Raw genomic sequence first — 23,384 nt, forward strand, 5'->3', positions numbered from 1 at the left:
CATTTATATGGCCCCAGAAAGCAGAAGGTGTACATTTGATATTACTATCATGTGTGTCAAATTTCGTTGAAATCGGTCCAGATTTAGATATAGCTCCCAGATACCTTTGGTCCGATATGTATGTAAGTGACCCCAGAAAGGTTAGGTTAGGGTAGGTTGCAAAAGAATATTCTGTTTGCCCTGTCTCATGTAGGCTGACATACACCTTAACCAGTATTGGGCTTGTTGTGCGCTCTTACTACATCCATCCATCGTAGCCTTCTTTTATTACAGGAACTCTGTGTCTCTAACGAATGTCTTAATTTGTTTCCAATACCTGTTTTCTAGCTAGGCCAGATCCCGAATCATCTCTTAACCTACTTCACCCTACTTGCACCATCCTCTGCTACTCCTATGTGGGAGCCACCGTGGTGCAATGGTTATCATGCCCGCCTTGCATACACAAGGTCGTGGGTTCGATTCCTGCTTCGACCGAACACCAAAAAGTTTTTCAGCGGTGGATTATCCCACCTCAGTAATGCTGGTGACATTTCTGAGGGTTTCAAAGCTTCTCTAAGTGGTTTCACTGCAATGTGGAACGCCGTTCGGACTCGGCTATAAAAAAGAGGTCCCTTGTCATTGAGCTTAACATGGAATCGGGCAGCACTCAGTGATAAGAGAGAAGTTCACCATTGTGGTATCACAATGGACTGACACCTAACCTAACCTACTCCTATGTGATCCCAATTCTAGGTCCCAGGAAATTATTCCAACAGTCCTCCTGAATGTCGTCCAACTCTCCTTGAGTAGTTCTTCAGGCTTTTTCACCTCATAGTATTTTCGTCACTCTTCTGACCGTTGCATTTCTCCACATGACTTTATGAGTCTCCCGTGCCCATTCATCTCGTGCACTCTTCTATTGGTTTTACGTTCTCTAAGTTCACTTCCCTATCTGTCCTAGCCCTTATCGCCAATTCATTTGCCTTTACGCACCCATATGATGCGGGCCCTGCCGTATTCCCAATATTCGCAATAGCAAACATTATGGTTTGCGATCGAACCGTATTGCCTTCTGGCAATCTGTGAAAATGTTCATGTTTTGTGGCCACGTGTTACTTCTGAGTCATTATACACATTCCGTTATGGTATGCACTTCTGCCTGCAGGATTTTGCTGTGATCGGGTAATCGGAATAGCATCTCGGTGGCTGGATCCTCAAAATGTACACCCAGTCCCGTCCTCCCACCTATCTTCGTAGCAGTAATTTCCCTGTGGTATTTGTTCTTGGGTCCCATTCTCCCAGGACCATCTTAGTGACGTCAGAATGTCACTCTCGGCTGCCATGGCTACCACAGGTAATACGATCATGGATTGTTGGGGCTTCAATCATTTCATCCACCGTCTTGCCCATTATATTTCGTTGGCTCGTCTTCTGTCTGGTCTATGTCCATTCTCCCAACATCCTCAATCTTATCGCAGCCATGGTGACTACGCTGTTAATCTGAATCCCTATATGTCTTAAGACCAGCATCGTCTCCAAAGTAGAGCTCGACCGAAGCGTTTGTTTTTGCGCTTAAGAACAACAATTGAAATTAGGAACCGGAGTTTCACTTTCATTCACGACAAAGAGAGAGGTTTTCGTAAATGTGCTTTCTGTTTTCAATGTTATTATTGGCGCACATAATATCAATAGCGTTTGATACCATAGCACACGACTGTTATCATAATCTCCACAATTATGATATTTATTGGGGTGTTTCGAAAGCTGTTCAATATATATTTATACTGCACACAATTAATTTGTTTCTTCGGCACTTGCAATTAATTTTATATTTGATTCAATAAAAAAATTAATTGATTTTGATCGCAAAACTCAATTAATGTATTCAATTATTATTATTTATTTATAATTCGTTCACCTTTTGATCAAATAATTTGCTTATCATTTTACAAGAGTTCATGCGATTTAGCATTTTCTATGTATTTATACCCTTCACCACTACTGTGGTACAGGGTATAATAAGTTTGTGCATTTGTATGTAACGCCAAGAAGGAAAAGTCTGAGACCCATCGTTTAGTATACCGATCGTCTTAGAATTAAATTCTGAGTCGATTTAGCGATGTCCGTCTGTCTGTCTGTTGATGTATTTTTGTGTGCAAAGTACAGCTCGCAGTTTTAGTCCGATTGTCCTAAAATTTGGTATAGGGTCCTGTTTCGGCTCAAAGACGATCCCTATTGAAAAAATCGGTTCAGATTTAGATATAGCTGCCATATATATTTTTCACCGACCTGGTCATAATTGGCGTGTATATCAACCGATCTTCCTCAAATTCCGTACATCCGAATATTTTATGAGTCTCGAAAAACTTGCAAAATATCATCCAAATCGGTTCAGATTTAGATATAGCTCCCATATATAGCTTTCGCCCGATTTACACTCATTTGCCCACAGAGGCCAATTTTTTGCTTCGATTTAGTTGAAATTTTGCACAGGGAGTAGAATTAGCATTGTTGCTATGTGTGCCAAATTAGGTTGAAATCAGTTCAGATTTAGATATAGCTCCCATATATAGCTTTCGCCCGATTTACACTCATATGACCACAGAGGCTAATATTTTGCTCCGATTTAGTTGAAATTGTGCACAGGGAGTAGAATTAGCATTGTAGCTATGCGTGCCAAATTTGGTTGAAATCGGTTCAGATTTAGATATATCTCCCATATATAGCTTTCGCCCGATTTACACTCATATGACCACAGAGGCTAATATTTTGCTCCGATTTAGTTGAAATTGTGCACAGGGAGTAGAATTAGCATTGTTGCTATGTGTGCCAAATTAGGTTGAAATCGGTTCAGATTTAGATATAGCTCCCATATATATATGTTTTTCTGATTTGGACAAAAATTGTCAAAATACCAACATTTTCCTTGTAAAATCGCCACTGCTTAGTCGAAAAGTTGTAAAAATTACTCTAATTTTCCTAAACTTCTAATACATATATATCGAGCAATAAATCATAAATAAACTTTTGCGAAGTTGCCTTAAAATTGCTTCAGATTTCAATGTTTCCCATATTTTTTTTTTTTACTAACATTGTGTTCCACCATTAGCCGACTTAAATTTTGAGTCTATAGATTTTGTAGAAGTCAAATTCTGTCTAGATCGAGTGATATTTAAATGTATGTATTATAGCCCCCAACACATTTAACGGATGTGATATGGTATCGAAAATTTAGATCTACAAAGTGGTGCAGGGTATAATATAGTCGGCCCCGCCCGACTTTAGACTTTCCTCACTTGTTTTCAAATATATTTGTAGTTCGGGTGTTCTTGGAAAGTGGCTCTGCGGCATTTTGGTTCATTCCCGGCGAAGTGCTGTCTTGAGATGATCAACACTTTCTCCATGTTCTGGTTTACGCATAACGCAAAATTTTGAATTGTCACTAACTTGTCAACCGATACGTTGATTAAATTTTTAGAAATTAAATTTCTTATTGATAGGAAGAGTTTGTGAAAATTTCGTATTATATGTGCATAGGTACACAAGTGCATTACAAAATTTATAATTTGAATTCATCACTATTGCTTTTGTTATAAAATAATTTTTATTATTTCATATGATTTGTCAATCAATGAAAGATATCCATCAAGAAACTTGTGTTTCAAAAAAAATCATTTTGGCCTCCACAACTAGCGATTCTGCCAGGAGATTAAGAGTTTGGACAACAATAGGCAATCACTGTTAGCAGAATTTTTTCAAAAGGCCCAAACCAATATCCTGCGAAGCAGAAATTGTAAGAATTCTGGAGAATTATATTGAACTCGCTGAGCCCGGTTAAAACATCAAAAATATAAAGATTTTTCCGGACAAAAAGTCCACCGATTCATTAAAACTAGTGTCACAATTTGTTCACAGTCGATAAGAACATATGCAATAGTTCGAACAATCATCGACACGAAGATGCCAGAATATACATATATTGCTGATCCATATTCCAAAAGTCAGACAACAAATCCGAGCCCAGAATCTGATCAACCATTGAGTCCGTTATTTTAGTTTTATTTTAAAATAAATTAATATATAATCATCACACTCAAACCTGAACATCCCCGTCTTATGAACTGTAAACTCTTCCTCCAATATGAATCACCCACCCTCAAAGGCAAATCATGCCATCAACGACACAGAAGCGCCATCTCCGCTTACGACTTCCGATTCAGTGGCCCCACACACATTACCGCTAGAGATATCGGCCACATCAGTTAAGTTGCCTCAATTTTGGACTAATTGCCCTGAGGCATGGTTTGTACACGCGGAATTGCAATTTGCAATGAAAGGTATCACATCTTCAAATACTAAGTATGAATATATAGTTACGTCTTTGCCACAGGATGTGATAATGTCCGTTCTCGACTTTATTCATTCTACCACGGCGGCATGAATTTCAATCATATCTGGCCTTTTCGGATCATTGCTGGTGTTATTACCGTTTTTTCGTCCATTTATTGGAAACAATGCAACACTACCGGTACCATGATAACGAGCAATGGTACGAGAAAAAACATTTATTCGCACAGAAATGCTAGAGGGTTCTAATCTGACAGTTGTCAGAAGTGCGGTATTGAAATGAGAACAACCTTATGTTGGTTGCGATACATATTAGCCAACCTGTAAACATAGCATCGGTCGGCACTCATTGAGTAATGTTTTCATGTAGTATAGGATGAACATTTGTATGAGCTCCATTCCATACACAATAGCTATCTAGCTATTCACAATAGCTATTTATTGTGATTATTTTCTCCACCAGCATGCGATATACGCAGATAAGTAATATGACCACCCCAAACATGTCACAAATATTTAATGTTACTTTTACACGTGGGATAAACGATTATTTATACCAAGAAATAAACTTCCGATGTGGGCTTGAGTGGTACAAATCAACTCTTAAGCATATTGTCTATTATATCACATTTAGTTTTGGATATATTTTGTCGTAATGGCATGAAGAAAGCCGTAAAATATCGAATTCGCAAGCTCAAACACGAGCGATCTCAATTGGAGAAGAATTTCGCGTATTCGAATGGCCGGAACACGCCAAAAACCCCAATTTGTTTTTTGCGAATGCCTTTGCCAGAACAGGCCTGCATACTCTTCAAACATGATTAGGGTTGCCATATTCCTTCTCTGCGTGTATATAAAATTAGTTCCCCAGTAGAGTACATCAACAATTTATCATGACCAACCCTATTGTTTCATTCATAATCTCGTTTCAAAAACCACTTGCACCCTCAGTAGCAGAGCCTGTATGATCGTTTCATATCACTGGCGTCACTGCTTTCGCTGTTTTTATCGCTGTCACAAGCAAACACTTTTTACGCTCGATTAAAACTAACAACAGTATTCGGAGGGTAAATAAACAAGAAACACATGTGAAGCGGAATATTGGCACCAAACGCCGATGGATGTTTGACCCCCCAATATATTGAGTTCACAAGATTGCATACGATAAACTCGAAGGTCGATAATATTGAATTTGTATTTTTGGCAAAACGTACCATACCATTTGAAAACAATGAAAGAGGAAGACTGGAAGAAATGCACCATAGCTCGGAAATTCCCATCTTATCGTCAGAAACCAATAGTCACGAACAATAGGTAAGCAATTATCAATAGAATTCTCATTGGAATGCATATCTAAAACGAGTTGTATATATTATTGCAGTTGGTTAAAGGGTAAACAACGGGATGATGAAGCCGAAGGCTTATGGCGTATTTATGACAATTTGTATGACTTCACGGCTTTTATTGCGAAACACCCTGGTGGTCCTTTTTGGTTGGAACAAACAAAAGGCACTGATATTACGGAAGCATTTGAAACCCATCACATAAAAGGTGTACCAGAATCGATTTTAAAAAAATATTTTATTCGTGAAGCATCGAAACCGCGTAATTATACGTTAACATTGAAAGAACATGGATTTTATCGGACTCTGAAGCGACGTGTTGCAGAGAAGTTAAAAGATTTGGATTACTCACCGAAAAGAAGAAGCTATGTAAGTATGAATGATGAAATCGTTATTCTGAAAAGAGGCCATAGCTTTTGCAACAGAAAAAATAGTTTCAATGGTTATCGACTAAAGGAGACCAAATACGGTCGGATAAAGCCCAACATCCCAACAAGAAAAAATCAATTGTTTTGATTTTATTGCAACACGCGAACCTGACATTATACTAGCGGATTGTCGCCGAAAAGTGTTGTATCGCAGGGTTTATCCGACCGTATAAGGTCTGCTTAAGGCACAGCTTCCCAACCCAAATTGTGTCGCGTTCAAAAATTATTGTTTAGGATTTAAAAATAATATTGTTTTAAATGGTTGTCGTTAAAAATATATATGAGTCGATGGGAAATTTTTAATGTTTATATTGAACTTGCGAAAAATAAATTTTATTTTGAGTAAGAACACAATTTTATTTGGTCGAAGATATCTCTAAGCTATTATATTGTTTGCAGCGAAGTGTTTCCAAACACATTATATGTTCATATATAACAAGCATCATAAGGTTTCGGCCTTATTCAAAATTAGATGTGCTTACACCAAAATATGTGTGTGACATATGTATGTTAGATAAGTAATTTTTTTGAAGGTGAGAAACAATTTTTTGAGGGTCCACGAAAATTTCAAAATCCAATTTATTTCGTATTGTAGTTCATGAAAATTTGTTGTTTGTAGTTAAATTTTACCCGTGATGGGCATTTAAATTGCATGGGTTTAATTCAATTGAACATAGAAGATAAATGGGGAAGAGTTAAAGTTGTACCTAATGCCTTATCGTAGAACCTTAGCATGTGTTTGAATCCTTACCTAATGTATTAGCTAAAATTGAGATTGATTTTAAATCTCAATTATTTCGTAGCACACAATATACGCATTGGCGATCAGAAACAAAATGGCCTGATTTTAAAGATGAATCACATTATTTCAATTTCAATTGGCACCGGTACTGGTATTGATGGTACCTACGTAATTGAGGGAGGATCCTCAATTACGTAGGAGGTTGTGCGACGAATCTTTATTGGCTCAGGCAAGTGACTGATATTATAGATTGTATATAGAGACGCGAAATAGGCAAGGTTTCTAAGGTACCAACAATAACATTGAAACAGTCCACACTGAAAAAAAGCATGCCCGGTTCCAAAGATTTTGTCTTTACACTAATGATTTTGGTATTGATTCCGAGCCAAAAAAAACGTAGAATTGAAGTAAGGACACATTTAAGACACAATTCTGCTTGAAATTTTAGTTTTGCGTGCTTAATTCTAGTATAAGTATTAAAGCCAAGTTGACCTTAGTAAAACGAAATTTTCTTTCATATTAGCATACCTAAGTTGAATCACTTAATAAGGGCAAAACGACTTTCTTGAAAAGTTTACCGATTTCTGGACTAGGAAAGAAACCTTATATCAGAGAAATACGTCTTCTATGGTAAACAAAATTCGCATGACATCTTTAGCCTCATGACAATATTTTTTTTTTCAGTGCATGGGTCCAAATTTCCTTTCAAGCTTATCTAAATTATATAATAACCTAAATTAGATACTAAATTATATTCATGACAATATCATCATCTACACAGAAAAAAAAGTGTCTCGTAAATTTAAGAAGATTTTTACAATAATTTATTACAAGAATTTTCCAGAATTTTAGTTCATTTTTCGTATCTTCAACGAAAATTAACTACTCGAAAGGAAATTTTATAAATTCTAAGTAGCAATCGTTTAGTTCATGGCCTACAAAATACGATGGAAATTTCCTTAAAAAAATTCTTAACTAGTAGTTAAAAATTCGTTTGTCATGCTATAAAACTAATTGTGAAATGTAAAGTATTTTCTAAATAATAAGTGCAATTTACCATAAGATTTTTTTGTATGAGAAAATATTTTTTTACGAAAAATTAACTTGAAAGTGGATAGCAATTTCTTACTGACAATTCCTATAGTTAATAATTGTTGGTAAAAAATTACCCAATGAAATATTTTTAGTTCACATGTAATTAAATTTATAGACATTTTCGTCAAAAATGGTAGATAACATTTCATGAAAATTTTGCAAATTTTAAGTTAAACGTTTCATCGTTCATTAACTGGTGTGCCTTTACGAATATTATTCTTAGAGTAAATTGTCAGCAGATGCGATGAACTAATGCATAGTACAGAGATCTTTATCGGCATAGTGGAATGTGATTAATGTAAAGATGATGTTACTTGAGTTTTGTTGTGTATACATGAGCGTGGGGTTGTTTTTATTTTTGTTCATTTAGTGGTTTGGGTGTGTGTGTTTTTTATTCGCGGATGGTTTATTTGGCTGGATGAGGTGTTGTTTTCAATAAAGGCACATGTGTTTTTGTTGTTGTAGGAATGTTTTGGCTTTGCTTGGTTTTGTTTGGCATGCTTCAGTTGTGTAGTTGGCGTTGGCGTGGATTGTTGCATCTTTTAAGCAGGTATGCAACAAGGGAATATAAAGGCATGGAATATTTTGGATTTTTGAGACATATATTGGTGTTTGTTTATTAAACCTTTTAAATGAAAGTTATTAATATTTTATTGGTAGTTTAGAAAAAAGTTATTAAGAATATTTAGGAAAATATGTATGTTGAAATTAAAAGTGTATTGAAATTTTTATTATTCAATATAAAAAATTAATATTCAATTCCAGATGAATTTGGAAAACGTTTGTTATATCTCAGCGTATAGTTTAGTCATAAATTGGTAAGTATATATATTTTTATACCCTTCACCACTACTGTGGTACAGGGTATAATAAGTTTGTGCATTTGTATGTAACGCCAGGAAGGAGTAATCATAGACCAACCTTTTAGTATACGGATCGGCTTAGAATTAAATTCTGAGTCGATTTAGCGATGTCCGTCTGTCTGTCTGTCCGTCTGTCCGTCTGTCTGTCCGTCTGTCTGTCTGTCTGTTGATGTATTTTTGTGTGCAAAGTACAGCTCGCAGTTTTAGTCCGATTGTCCTAAAATTTGGTATAGGGTACTGTTTCGGCTCAAAGACGATCCCTATTGATTTTGGAAAAAATCGGTTCAGATTTAGATATAGCTGCCATATATATTTTTCACCGATCTGGTCATAATTGGCGTGTATATCAACCGATCTTCCTCAAATTTCGTACATCCGAATATTTTATGAGTCTCGAAAAACTTGCCAAATATCAGCAAAATCGGTTCAGATTTAGATATAGCTCCCATATATAGCTTTCGCCCGATTTACACTCATTTGCCCACAGAGGCCAATTTATTGCTCCGATTTAGTTGAAATTTTGCATAGGGAGTAGAATTAGCGTTGTAACTATGCGTGCCAAATTTGCTTGAAATCGGTTCAGATTTGGATATATCTCCCATATAAAGCTTTCGCCCGATTTAAACTAATATGACCACTGAGGCCAATTTTTAACTCCGATTTAGTTGAAATTTTGCACAGGGAGTAAAATTAGCGTTGTTACTATGCGTGCCAAATTTGGTTGAAATCGGTTAGATTTAGATATAGCTCCTATATATATGTTTTTCTGATTTCGACAAAAATGGTCAAAATACCAACATTTTCCTTGTTAAATCGCCACTGCTTAGTCGAAAGTTGTAAAAATGACTCAAATTTTCCTAAACTTCTAATACATATATATCGAGCGATAAATCGTAAATAAACTTTTGCGAAGTTTCCTTCAAATTGCTTCAGATTTAAATGTTTCCCATATTTTTGTACTAAAATTATGTTCCACTCTAGTGCATTAGCCAACTTAAATTTTGAGTCTATAGATTTTGTAAAAGTCTATCAAATTATGTCCAAATCGAGTGATATTTAAATGTATGTATTTGGGACAAACCTTTATGTATAGCACCCAACACATTTGACGGATGTGATATGGTATCGAAAATTTAGATCTACAAAGTGGTGCATGGTATAATATAGTCGGCCCCGCCCGACTTTAGACTTTCCTTACTTGTTTCAAATGGCTTTCTTTTAAAAAGAATATTTTTTATGTATATTATTATTTGTTAATTATTTTTTTTGGAAACTAGTTTAATGTTTTTCTTTCACGAAAATTTTGCAAATTTTAAAAACAACATTTAATTTCAGAGCAACTCCAGATGGATTCGAACAAATTTAAAAAATAGAGAATTGGTAAGTTTTCTTTTAGAAATTGGCTTTATTTCATCTAGAATATTTACGTTTTTGTGACCTTTTTATCATCAAAATTACAGGTTTTTAATAGCTTATTTTAGTATTTCTTCAATCAAATTTTTTGGAAACCAATATAATATTTTTAATGTAAAAACAAATATTTAATTTCAGAATAACCCCTTAAAAATTTGGACAAATTTTTAGTACTCCTTTGCCTGTAATTTAATAGTGAATTGGTAAGGATTCTTTAACTTTCTTTCAACCCTGGACAGTCATACATATTTTTTGTACATTAACTTCATCCTTCGTCATTTTGACTACGGCTGATTTCAAGACGCTATAATTTTCATCGTGAGCGAAAAAGTGAACCAAACTTGAATTTTTTTTCTTATTCAATTTGGTTTTAAGTAGTATAAAACAAAAATTCATAAAACGGTCAAATTAGTATAACTTAAATTCACCATTTCCCAATAGACTAAAATGCATTTTAAATCGAAAATGAAATTACGTGTCGTCATTTCGACGAATGATGACTGTCTAGGGTTATCAAGAATATTTGGTTTTTTATGCATATTATTATTTTTTTCATTAGATTTTTTGAAAACCTATTTAATAATTTTATTTAATGTAAAACATAAATATTTAATTCGTTTTGTTTTGTTATTGTTGGTTTCTTTCTTTAATCATTGTTGTTGGTTTTGATTTCAGTTTAAAACCATGCTTTGACTAAACTACAAGTGTAGCTTAATAATGTTTGTCAAATTTATTTGGGCAAAGCCCTATAGACTGCAAGATGGTTGGACAAGATGGTTGGATGGCTGGAATTACCACATTCCTCATCAGCATCCTCTACTTGCAGCAAAACTATCAACCAATTATCAGGATAAATTCAGGCAGTTCAATAAACCCAAGGTTAGCCACACTTGAACCTTCCGAAAAAAAGGTTTATGATAGCCGGCTTATGCCGAAATAAATTCCATCCAACCATCTTGCAGTCTATAGGGCTTTGCCCAAATAAATTTGACAAACATTATTTTTTTCTGTTGGTTAAGCTACACTTGTAGTTTAGTCAATGCATGGTTTTAAGCTGAAATCAAAAACAACAACAATAAATATTTAATTTCAGAGTAACCCAAATAAATTTGGACAACTTTTTATATTTCCCCACAGCGTACAATTTAATAGAGAATTGGTAGGTTTTATATTAAAACTTTGGCTTTCTTTCAACTAGAATATTTATTTTATTATATCACATCGACAACAACACAGTTTTATGAGTTTATTTAGAATACTTCATTATTTCTCTAATTGTTTCAGGTACAAATTTTATGAGATACGTTTTCCAAAGAAAAGTTGAATTCCTTACACCATTTGATAAAATGCCCCCAAATATGGTAAGTTACAAGCTAAAATGAAGAATTAAAAATTATATTTCATTACATGGTGTTAATTTTTAACAATTTTCATTATTGTTTCCAGCAAGATATGTGAAAAAATTACCTACGATGAAAAAAAAAGGATAAGTCAAAATGTCCAAATATCGGGTTCAAATGAACTACTCTCTGTTCCACGTGGTCATAATTTTTATTCACAAAAAACATTGTATTAAGAACTTTCATCATAAGTTTTTATAATAAAGTACTTTTGCTTAAAGAAAGTTTAATTTTAATGTATGAAAATTTTCATAATAGTAAAACGGTTTGTTGTTCCTTTAATTATTTAATTTCTTTGTACTGTGGAATGATTGATTTAAAAATAGTTTAGTCGTCGACATTTTAAAGAGACTGTTAACCAATTTTTATTATCGGATTTCTCAAAAAATAAGCAAGTAAACCCAAATAATACTGACTTTTTAACTTGGTAGGGGTATATAAATCTTATGGTGTTGTAAAAATGAACTAAACTACAATGTTATAGATGAACTAAAATTTAAGAAAATTATAAACTAGACAAGTTGAAAAAAATCTTAAGGGCTAAATCATGGTCAATATTACAACAGTTTAGTTCATTTTGCAATGGAAAAGGGTTCACTGTTTTTTCAGTGTACGTATTACTGAATTATTTTCTTTTTTCTATGTCTTTTTCAGTTCTATCATTTGGGTCTACTCAGCTCTACCATCGTCTTTAGCTTAGTGACAGCTAGATATAACAACATCATTTTTGAAATATGTGCTGCTCTCTGTATGGCCTGGCTGAGTACTGCTGCCCATAATTATTTCCACCAACGTGACAATTGGCAAATGTATACCTTTAATTTTTCCTTAATGAACTTCAATGACTGGCGTATATCGCATGCCATCTCACATCATGTCTACACAAATTCTCTATATGATTTGGAGATGTCAATGTTTGAACCTTTCCTGTGCTGGGTACCCAACAAACATATTGCTTCCAAGGCTAGACGTATGATATCGGTAGTCATACAACCCATAATCTATGCAGCAATATACGTATTTCACTTTGCTCAAAGGTAAGTCAAAGAGAATCTAGTTAATAAGAGGCAGCCCTGTACTCTGAAAATGAGCGAACAAATGTTACAAGGTGCAGAGCATAGGTTAGGTTAGGTGGCAACCCGATGTATCAGGCTCACTTAGACTATTCAGTCCATTGTGACAAGGCCGTAGCCAGGATTTTAATTCGGGGGGGTTCAACTTAAAAAAAAAATATTCATATAATCTCATGTGTAGAAAAGTTTATTTATGCATAGGTATGTATACAATATTTTTATACCCACCACCATAGAATGGTGACGGGGGTATAAGTTTGTCATTCCGTTTGTAACACATCGAAATATCGATTTCCGACTATATAATGTATATATATTCTTGATCAGGGAGAAATTCTAAGACGATATAACGATGTCCGTCTGTCCGTCTGTCTGTTGTAATCACGCTACAGTCTTCAATAATGAAGCAATCGTACTGAAATTTTGCACAAACTCGTCTTTTGTCTGCAGGCAGGTCAAGTTCGAAGATGGGCTATATCGGTCCAGGTTTTGATATAGTCCCCATATAAACCGACCTCCCGATTTGGGGTCTTGGGCTTATAGAAATCGTAGTTTTTATCCAATTTGCCTGAAATTTGAAACCTAGAGGTATTTTATGACCATAAAGAGGTGTGCCAAAAAATGGTGATTATCGGTCAATGTTTTGGTATAGTCCCCATATAGACCGATCTCCCGATTTTACTTCTTGGGCGTATAGAAACCGCAGTTTTTATTCAATTTACCTGAAATTGGAAATCTAGAGGTATCGTAGGACCAAAAAATACGTGTGCCAAAAATTGTGAGTATCGGTCCATGTTTTGGTATGGTCCCCATATAAAACGACCTCCCGATTTGGGGTCTTGGGCTTATAGAATCCGAAGTTTTTATCCTATTTGCCTGAAATTGGAAATCTAGAGGTATTTTCGGGTCATAAAGAGGTGTGCCGAAAACGGTGAGTATCGGTCCATATTTTAGTATAGCCCCCATAAGAACGATCTCCCGATTTAACTCCTAGGGTTCCTAGAAACCGTAGTTTTTATCTGATTTGCCTGAAATTGTAAATATTCTGGTATTTTAGGCTCACAAAAACGTGTATCGGATTAAGTTTTTATCGGTCCATTTGGTAATGCCTCCATATAGTCCTCATAGGTGAAATCTTTAAATTTATCTTCGGGAAGTGTCCTCAAGCGCTCCTGATATTTCAAAGGAAACCCTAATATTTGGTTCATGGTGGTGGGTATTTAAAATTCGGCCCGGCCGAACTTACTTACTGCTGTATATACTTGTTATAATTCATACGTTCGTCAGTGGGGGTATTTATTATGTGTAGCATCTCAAGGTAATATCTCCTCCTTTTGCTCTCTTCCACCATCAGTATTTCAACGTTTTGAAATTTGGTATGTGATCTGTAAAAATATTCATTCATTTCGGGGGGGTTTGATCCCCCTCATCCCCCCCTGAATACGGCCTTGCATTGTGATACCACATTGGTGAACTTCTCTCTTATCACTGAGTGCTGCCCGATTCCATGTTAAGCTCAATGACAAGGGACCTCATTTTTATAGCCGAGTCCGAACGGCGTTCCACATTGCAGTGAAACCACTTAGAGAAGCTTTGAAACCCTAAGAAATGTCACCAGCATTACTGGGGTGGGATAATACACCGCTGAAAAACGTTTTGGTGTTCGGTCGAAGCAAGAATCGAACCTAACCTTTATCCCCCAACTCTTTGCAGTAAATACCAGTGCCTTTCTCCATTTCCACGTCAAGGTCTCACAAAATGTATGCGTCCCTCTTTCCACTTCTCTATACTTGGTATACTCGGTCTCACTAGCCCTCATATACATGCTGAGTCGTCATAAAGTCTGAAGCAACGAATTCCGTGTGTCTGCATTCCGCATTACCGAGTAAGTCCAGGCTCTTCATGAGTATCACCTGATATATGTTTTCCTGATATGCAGATCAAGTAGGCAGACTCCCCATAGTACCTCTAGAGCTGCGGTGGCCGTTCTTCTCATTGCACCTGTCATGTAAATAAGGGCCGTCCTGTTTATTCTGTTGAATTTCTGTATATGATTCTGTTGGTTCGAAATCGTCCACCATACGTGACATCCATAGGTAGCCACAGGTCTTATAAGTGCTGTAAACAGCCAGTGAAACCTCTTTCATTCTGTAACGTCCCCCAATCAGCTTCTGGCACGCATACAGGGCCTAGAGGTAATATTTTACTCACGCTCACGCACACTCACGACGGAGAAATCTTATTCACGCACACTCACGCACGATATTTTTTGGTAGGACTCACGCTCACACACGTTCACGATAAAATATGTACTCACGCACGACAATCTTTTAAATGTCGTGACTCACAAAAAACCAAGTGACTCACGAATAATTTTATGAGTAATTTACCTACAGCATTTTATGTTCGTAGGCGGGATTATTTTCATGAGCGTGTTTTTCCGAAATTCGTTAGTCATACACACTCACGACGATATTATTTTCATGACTCACGCACGACATTCGATTGGTTAATCACGATCTCGCACGCTCACGCACACTTACGCCGTTGCCGTCAGCGTGACTCACGACTCACGCGTGAGTCACGACAATTTCGTGTCACGTGCCGTATTCTCTAGCCAGTTTAGTCTGGAATCTGGGACAACTCCCAAATACTTAGCCGATTTTGAGAGACTTAATCTTGTTTCTTGGAAATGACAATACCTTCCATTTGTTCCAAATTTTATGTCTGTATGAGATTCCTTCATACCAAATTTTAAGGCTCTAGGTTTAATATTGGCGTTTGTCTTCTCAGATTGGCCCTTTAGTACATGTGCGATGGTCGCTCCCCAATCATAGTCATCGACCATGCCAAATATATGGAAAATATCATAATGACTGAATTGAATTCCTGGGAAGACGAAAATTTCCGTGCTCAAAATACCGCAGAGACTCATGAATGATCTTTGGTCGCTTTTTTCTAGTCAGTGCTGCCTTGAACTAAATTTATGAATATCTAACTCTCGATAAAAGAGAGCAAAGCTATACAATGAAACCTCCCAAGTTTGAACACTCTGAAAAGTGGAAAATTGTCGTCTCTTTCTTTCTATATTAACACATTAAAATTAACCTCTCCAAAATGTGGACAAAAGTTTGGCGACGGTTGGTGTGAACTTTTGAGAGATTTCGCTGTATATTATTTTTTTTATAATAATTTATTCTTTCGATCTTTCACTTTACTACCTATTTCCTATTCCAGAGCATTACGGTCAGTTTTCTCGAAAAATGAACTATACTGGCATGATATGATTGGATTTTCGCTACCCCTTGCTATGATGGCTATCTCATCCACTACACCAGCCGATGCCATACTTAAGTGGTTACGTATCATAGGAACGTCCAGTTTTATGTTTGGTCTAATTGGTCTAAATGCTTCACATCATACACCAGAAATATCCCATGATGGTGATGCATTACGAGAGGATCGCGATTGGGGCCTTTACCAATTGGATACGATTATTGATCGTGGCGATATTAAACGGTCGCACTTCATGAATCTAACACATTTTGGAGATCATGCACTGCATCATTTATTCCCGACTCTAGACCACGGTGTTTTGCCACAGCTACAATCGATATTTTTGGAAACCTTACACGAATTCAAAGGAGAAATGAGAGAGATAACATTCTTGGATCATATAATAGGACAAAATAAGCAATTGCTAAGAACTGTAGCAAATCCTATACCACCTAGCCAAAGAAATACCAAAGAAGTTAATTAGAGTGATAAACTTGACAGGGAATTTCATTCCATTAATAAAATAGTATAAACGTGAAATGTTTCGTTTCTAATGGAAAATTTATTATGATAAGGAAATATTCAAAACAAATATATTATATTTAGCAAAATGTTTCGTTCGTTCAATTTTGTAAATAATCCAGTTTCTAAACATTTACTCTCGGTACATAATTGTATTCTCTTCGGTCACTTTGTACGAAATAAGTTATATTTTATTGCCCATATTCATAATATTTTACTGACAGTTTATCGAAGGAATTTGTATGGTAATAGTAGATTTAAAGTTTACCTTGACTTTTATGAATATGAGGGTATTGTTCTGTATTTTCATTGTGATAGTGGACAAATAAAATTATTTTAACTATAATTATTTCTAATATGGGCATTATCAAAGGAAAACGAAAGATTATCTCTACATTGGTCGATATGTACTACATGGTATTCTACTTACAAATGAATTTTATGATTATATATTGTGGACTGATAAAAAAATACCTTATTAGGCCAACATGTCTTTACTTGTTATTAGAAGTCCAAAATACGCTACAGATTACCGCAACGGTTTAAGACATGTCGCCAAATTAAAATCTCTTCTATTTCGTTGGCATCAAATTTTAGTGTTGCCAATTACTCCTATATTTTGAAACTCGCTACTAGACGTTGTGTAGATTATATTTACAACACTAAAAAAACGTTTACTTGGATTTTGACCCTCCGTTAAAGGTTTTAGTATTGATTCCAAAGCCAAAGATGCGGCTTCTTTAATATAAGGACATTTTTTAGGGAGCTATCAAGCTTGATATCTAAGCTGTATAAATATAAATTTGGGATACATTTATCGAATTTTCATTCTATTTCTGCCATAAATTAACGAAGCTATTCTTGTATAAATGACAGTTAAAAATCAAAAACTTCAAAACTAAAACAAAATAACCAAAGATACAAAATCATCAAAATTAGTATTGACCTATTTTTGAAGCCTTTTTATCTTTAATCCAAAGATTCAATATCTCAGCTAATAAAAAAATTAATAATTAAAAAAAATTTAATAAAAAACTATGTTCTTTACTTTAAGGAAAAATGGCCTTACATCAAAGACATATGACTTTAACGAAGCAACGCAAATTTAAAAGAAGCCAAAAACTATTTTCCAAAATATACTCTCATATATTTTCGCACTTTTTACAGTTATGGTGAAAAAACTGAACCTTGCTCTATGCTGGTCGTCACCTAAATGTAGTTTGCGACCAACATGGGGCCATCGGGTAGAACTAGATTAGGTTTATTGGCATCGACTATGATAATTAATACATATAACGTTGATTTAGCGATACAATATTAATAACAAATACGACTTTGTGAGGTATACCCTCTATACCCTCTGTGATATATCTATACCCTCAGGTATATATCTATATGCTCTGTGATACCAAAATATCCTGGGCAGGTTTGCACAGTGGTCCAATTTTATAAAAATCCAAATTTCATTTGTGCGTACAATATCACAATTGTTATTGTGTTTTTGATCGATGTGACCGTATTTTCTAACGGTACCACATTTTCGACCCTTAAATGCACAAGATCACAGATTCCTCCGAAAAATATATAATATGAAAAATGGTAAAACAAGAACAACAAAAAAACAAGTAAGTAAAGTCTAAAGTCGAGCAGGACCGACTATATTCATCTCAACTCCTTCAAATTTGTTGGGAGTTATTATCAAGGCTTATATTCCCATATACAAATATTTATATCTGAAACGATTTGGAAACAATTTTTTGTACTTCTACAAAATCGCTAGAATTAAAAATTAAATCGGCTAACACCCTGGGATGAAACACAATGTTAGTAAAAAACAAGTAAGGAAAGTCTAAAGTCGGGCGGGGCCGACTATATTATACCCTGCACCACTTTGTAGATCTAAATTTTCGATACCATATCACATCCGTTAAATGTGTTGGGTGCTATATATAAAGGTTTGTCCCAAATACATACATTTAAATATCACTCGATTTGGACAGAATTTGATAGACTTTTACAAAATCTATAGGCTCAAAATTTTAGTGGAACACAATTTTAGTAAAAAAAATATGAGAAACATTTAAATCTGAAGCAATTTTAAGGAAACTTCGCAAAAGTTTATTTATGACTTATCGCTCGATATATATGTATTAAAAGTTTAGGAAAATTAGAGTCATTTTTACAACTTTTCGACTAAGCAGAGGCGATTTAACAAGGAAAATTTTGGTATTTTGACCATTTTTGTCGAAATCAGAAAAACATATATGTGGGAGGTATATCTAAATCTGAACCGATTTCAATCAAATTTGGCACACATGACTATATTACTAATTGTACTCCTAGTACAAAATTTCAACCAAATTGGGTCAAAACTCTGGCTTCTGGGGCCACATAAGTCCATATCGGACGAAAAAATATATGGAAGCTATATCTAAATCTGAACCGATTTCAATCAAATTCGGCACTCATGACTATACTACCAATTGTACTCCTTGTGAAAATTTTCAAGCTAATCGGGATAAAACTCTGGCTTCTGGGTCCATATAAGTGCATATCGGGTGAAAGATATATATGGGAGCTATATCAAAATCTAAAGCGATTTCAACCAAATTTGGCACGCATAGCTACAATGCTAAATCTACTCCCTGTGCAAAATTTCAACCAAATTTGGCCAAAACTCTGGCTTCTAGGGCCATATAAGTCCATATCGGGCGAAAGATATATATGGGAGCTATATCTAAATCTGAACCGATTTCAATCATATTTTGCACACTTGACTATATGACTAAGTTTTATGTTTGTACAAAATTTCAATCAAATCGGTATAAAAATCTGGCTGCTGGGTCCATATTAGTACATATCGGGAGAAAGATATATATGGGAGCTATATCTAAATCTGAACCGATTTCTTCCAAAATCAATAGGGTTCTATTCTGACCCAAATTAGGAACATGTACCAAATTTGAAGGCGATTGGACTTAAATTGCGACCTAGACTTTGATCACAAGAATGTGTTCACAGACAGACGGACGGACGGACGGACAGACGGACATGGCTATATCGACTCAGGGACCCACCCTGAGCATTATTGCCAAAGACACCATGTGTCTATCTCGTCTCCTTCTGGGTGTTACAAACATATGCACTAACTTAATACCCTGTTCCACAGTGTGGCGCAGGGTATAAAAATCGGGCGAAAGATATATATGGGAGATATATTTTTCTATATAACAAATTTGGCACGCTTAACGATACTATTAAACGTACTCCTTGTGCAAAATTTGAAGCAAATCAGGGCAAACCTCTAGCTTTTGAGGCAATATGAGTCGAAATCAGGCGAAAGATATATATGGGAGCTATATCTAAATCTGAACTGATTTTAACCAAATTTAGCACACTGAATGATAATCTTAAGCGTACTCCTTGTGCAAAATTTGAAGCAAATCAGGGCAAAACTCTGGCTTTTGCGGCCATATTAGTCGAAATCGGACGAAAGATATATATGGGAGCTATATCTAAATCTGAACCGATTTCAACCAAATTTAGCACAATTAACAATACTATTAAACGTGCTCCTTATGCAAAGTTTGAAGCAAATCAGGATAAAACTCTAGCTTTTTTGGCCATATAAGTTCAAATCGGACGAAAGATATATATGGGAGCTATATCTAAATATGAACCGATTTGGCTGATATTTTGCGTATCTTACGAAAGCCCCAAAATATTTGGCTGAGAAAATACGTTGATAAATACGTCAATTATGACTAGATCGGTGATAAATATATATGGCAGCTATATCTTTTTTCCAAAATCAATAGCGATTGTCTTTGAGCCAAAGTAGAACTATGTGCCAAATTTGAGGACGATCGGACTTAAACTGCGAGCTGTACTTTGCACACAAAATTACATATACAGACAGACGGACGGACAGACAGACAGATGGACATCTCTAAATCGACTCAGAATTTAATTCTAAGACGATCGGTATACTAAACGATGGATCTCAGACTTTTCCTTCTTGGCGTTACATACAAATGCACAAACTTATTATACCCTGTACCACAGTAGTGGTGAAGGGTATAAATATGCGTTTTGTTTTTGGTTGTATCTTAAAAAGTGCAGTGCATATTAAAGCTTTTTTTTACAAATAAACAATTTGATTAAAGTAGGGAATAGAGAATAACCAACATTATTTTCAAATCTGGTAAATAAAAATTTGTAGTTTTTTGAATTTTATGACAAAATTTGATTTTCAATTGATTTGACTGCAGATTACTCTGAATTACTACAAATTTTTTGGAAAAAACAATTTTTTTTAAAGATAGCGTTATGATGTTTTAAATTCAATAAAACTGATTTCATAAAATTCGGTTAAAATTTTACGACGTAAGAATTTTTTTCTGGTTGTATCTTGAAAGATACAGTGCGCATTTAAGGGTTAATTTATTGCTAGTCAAATATAGTCAAAATGTTGATAGCCATTAACTCATTCGGTGCGCGGCTAAATCTGTCTGGTTTGTGTCTTTACTATTTACAATCTATCTTCACTTATTTTATCAACATTTTTTAATACACTTTTATATTCCAATTATCTAATTTTTTACAATTTGAAAAACTTTTAAATATCTATACATATACTTCGTTATGTATCTCCGTTGACATATTTATATTTTCTATTCTCTCTCGTTCTCTCTGACTTTTCTAAACATATACATGTTCAAAATTAATATATGTTTGCATCCAGAGATCTTATATTTAAGAAAATTTAATACCTAAAACATAATATGTTCTAACAAATTCACATATAACATATGTATGTCGAAACATGTTATACTAGTTTATGAACATTACATGATTGCACTTAAAAATAATATGCTAAACATTTTTACACCGAAAATATGAAAACCAGTCATTTTCGTCAAGCCCATGTAAAATTCATTGGTGATGATCCAAGTTGGCACTACTTCCGGATCAATAGTTGGGAATCCAAGCTACTTTTTGGGAAGCTTTTTTTTTTTGCTGGGAATATAAGTAATTTTTCAAAATGTAAACCGAATGGTAAGTCTAAAGTAAATATCTAATACAGTGCACTCACGTTAATGTGAACACAATTTTTCTTACCCTAACTACTCCGTAACGCTGAAAAACATGAAATTTTACGTTAAAAGTAAATTCACAATGCCAAATACAATTTCAAATACACTTACGGAATTTTTTAGTGATCTAATTTGGCTTTTTTCGTGAATTTTAAATATTAATTTAAATTGCTTTATAATTCCATACCCACTGAAAATTTTCGGATCCCTATTTTTTACTTTTTTATGAAATTAAATTAAGTTTTTAATATTACTAATAACAAAAATAAAAGACGTGTAAAACTCCCGAAAATGGCTATGTTTTGTTCTGAAATTCGCTAACGTGAACATTTTCGCTAACATGAACTCTTTTGGTTTTTATTAGTTCACGTTACCGCGAGTGCACTGTATCAAAAAATAATTAATATATACAAAATTATTGATAGAAAATCCAAATTAAATACACTCTCTTGATGAAGCTGAAAACTAGGGTTTTTTCCCGGGAAATTGCTATTGTTTCGCTCCCGCTTTCCCGGGAATGAAGTGCGGGAATTCCCGGGAAATTTTCTTTACAATATTTTATGTATAATAGAGCGTTTTATATGGCAGATGACAGTTGAAATCTAGTTAAAGTGGATTTTGGAAGTGTAATGTGAATAACTATGGTACCAAGTCGTAGTAGTTGCCTTGAGGAGCATACATAGTCGTGGGTTCCAATCCATAATCCAACGGGCTCCCAATTGTTAAAAATAAGTTTGCACTTCCTAATTTATGATTGTCATATTTCTGTAAACCGACATTCCGATAGACTGGTAGGCTGAGTAAACCTTTAAAAACAACGGGACATGTTACCTTATGTAACCCACGTTGGCAATTGCATAATTTCAAAATTTCATAATTATTGCAAGGATGTTCTTTTTATGAAATAAGAAAATTCCAACCTTTTTAAAGATGTTTAATTTAATTTCAAATTTATACCTTATACACATTAGGCTTGAAATCTATTAAAATTGGGGTTTAAAGCCCTTATTTATAGGGCATACGACAATTGAAATCTAGTTAAAGTGGATTTTGAAAGTGTAATGTGAATGTCGTATTACATGGTAGTGTTTCCCTTTTGGCAATATTGACTGAATATGTGCATTTATTGACCCCGTTGAACGATGGTGAAATCGAAATAAATTTCTTTCATTTTCAAACTGGTTTTTAGTGTTACAAAAATTCCCGCTTTCCCGGGAATGCAAAAAGTCCGGGAAAAAGAAAACCCTACTGAAAACCCACACCCGCGAATCTTCGCGAAAAATAAAATGAAAACAAATTTTTTTATATAGGTGGCTATTAAGTTCGAGTTTAGTCGCTAAAGTGAAAACTAAATCTGTAAAAAATGCATAAAATTGTAAGTTGCACATTTTATTACAACTTGCTGGGGAATTGCCCAAGGCAAAATTTCACAAAGTTTGTTTTCCTTAAAATAAAAATAAAAAAATTAAAGCACAAACCAACAATAAAAACAAAACACGAATGAAGTAAGAGGAAGTACGCTCAAAATAAACCCAGCCAACTGCACTCAAATCGATGATTTGACAGTGGCAAAGGAAAAGAGATATGTTTGTACGAATTTATTTCGGCAATGGCCGGCTATCACAAACCTTTTTTCGGAAGGTTCAAGTGTGGTTCACTTTGGGTTTAGTGAACTCCCTGAATTTATTCTGATAATTGGTTGATAGTTTTGCGGCAAGTAGAGGATGCTGATGAGGAATGTGGTAATTCCGAAACGTGCGTCCATCCAACCATCTTGCAGTCAATAGGGCTTTGTCCAAATAAATTT

At 34.8% G+C, this 23,384-nt stretch overlaps 1 protein-coding gene and 1 long non-coding RNA gene across 3 annotated transcripts; both read left to right on the top strand.

Moving 5' to 3' along the window:
* The first annotated feature begins 5,373 nt into the window (after positions 1-5,373).
* On the top strand, positions 5,374-16,570 carry LOC142226343 (cytochrome b5-related protein). The gene is made up of 4 exons (XM_075296313.1): positions 5,374-5,640; positions 5,708-6,038; positions 12,265-12,647; positions 15,921-16,570. Exons 1-4 carry the CDS (start codon positions 5,558-5,560, stop codon positions 16,441-16,443), a joined length of 1,320 nt encoding a protein of 439 aa, XP_075152428.1. The 5' UTR covers positions 5,374-5,557; the 3' UTR covers positions 16,444-16,570.
* On the top strand, positions 8,039-11,840 carry LOC142226344 (uncharacterized). 2 transcript variants are annotated; one of them, XR_012719662.1, is made up of 5 exons: positions 8,039-8,752; positions 10,133-10,177; positions 10,349-10,413; positions 11,304-11,369; positions 11,495-11,840. It is a non-coding gene; the product is annotated as an uncharacterized LOC142226344 (long non-coding RNA). The 2 variants fall into 2 exon arrangements; XR_012719661.1 differs by having other exon boundaries at positions 10,349-11,369.
* Positions 16,571-23,384: the final 6,814 nt, after the last annotated feature.

Source organism: Haematobia irritans, chromosome 2 (assembly GCF_050003625.1).
Source record: "Haematobia irritans isolate KBUSLIRL chromosome 2, ASM5000362v1, whole genome shotgun sequence".
In the NCBI taxonomy this organism is placed as follows: domain Eukaryota; kingdom Metazoa; phylum Arthropoda; class Insecta; order Diptera; family Muscidae; genus Haematobia; species Haematobia irritans.

Excerpts from the sequence above, each read along its gene's own strand:
- LOC142226343 (XM_075296313.1), top strand. The coding sequence starts at position 5,558 with ATGAAAGAGGAAGACTGGAAGAAATGCACCATAGCTCGGAAATTCCCA. Across the intron at positions 5,641-5,707 it reads CCAATAGTCACGAACAATAG|TTGGTTAAAGGGTAAACAAC; the intron begins GTAAGCAATTAT and ends ATATTATTGCAG. Across the intron at positions 12,648-15,920 it reads GTATTTCACTTTGCTCAAAG|AGCATTACGGTCAGTTTTCT; the intron begins GTAAGTCAAAGA and ends TTCCTATTCCAG.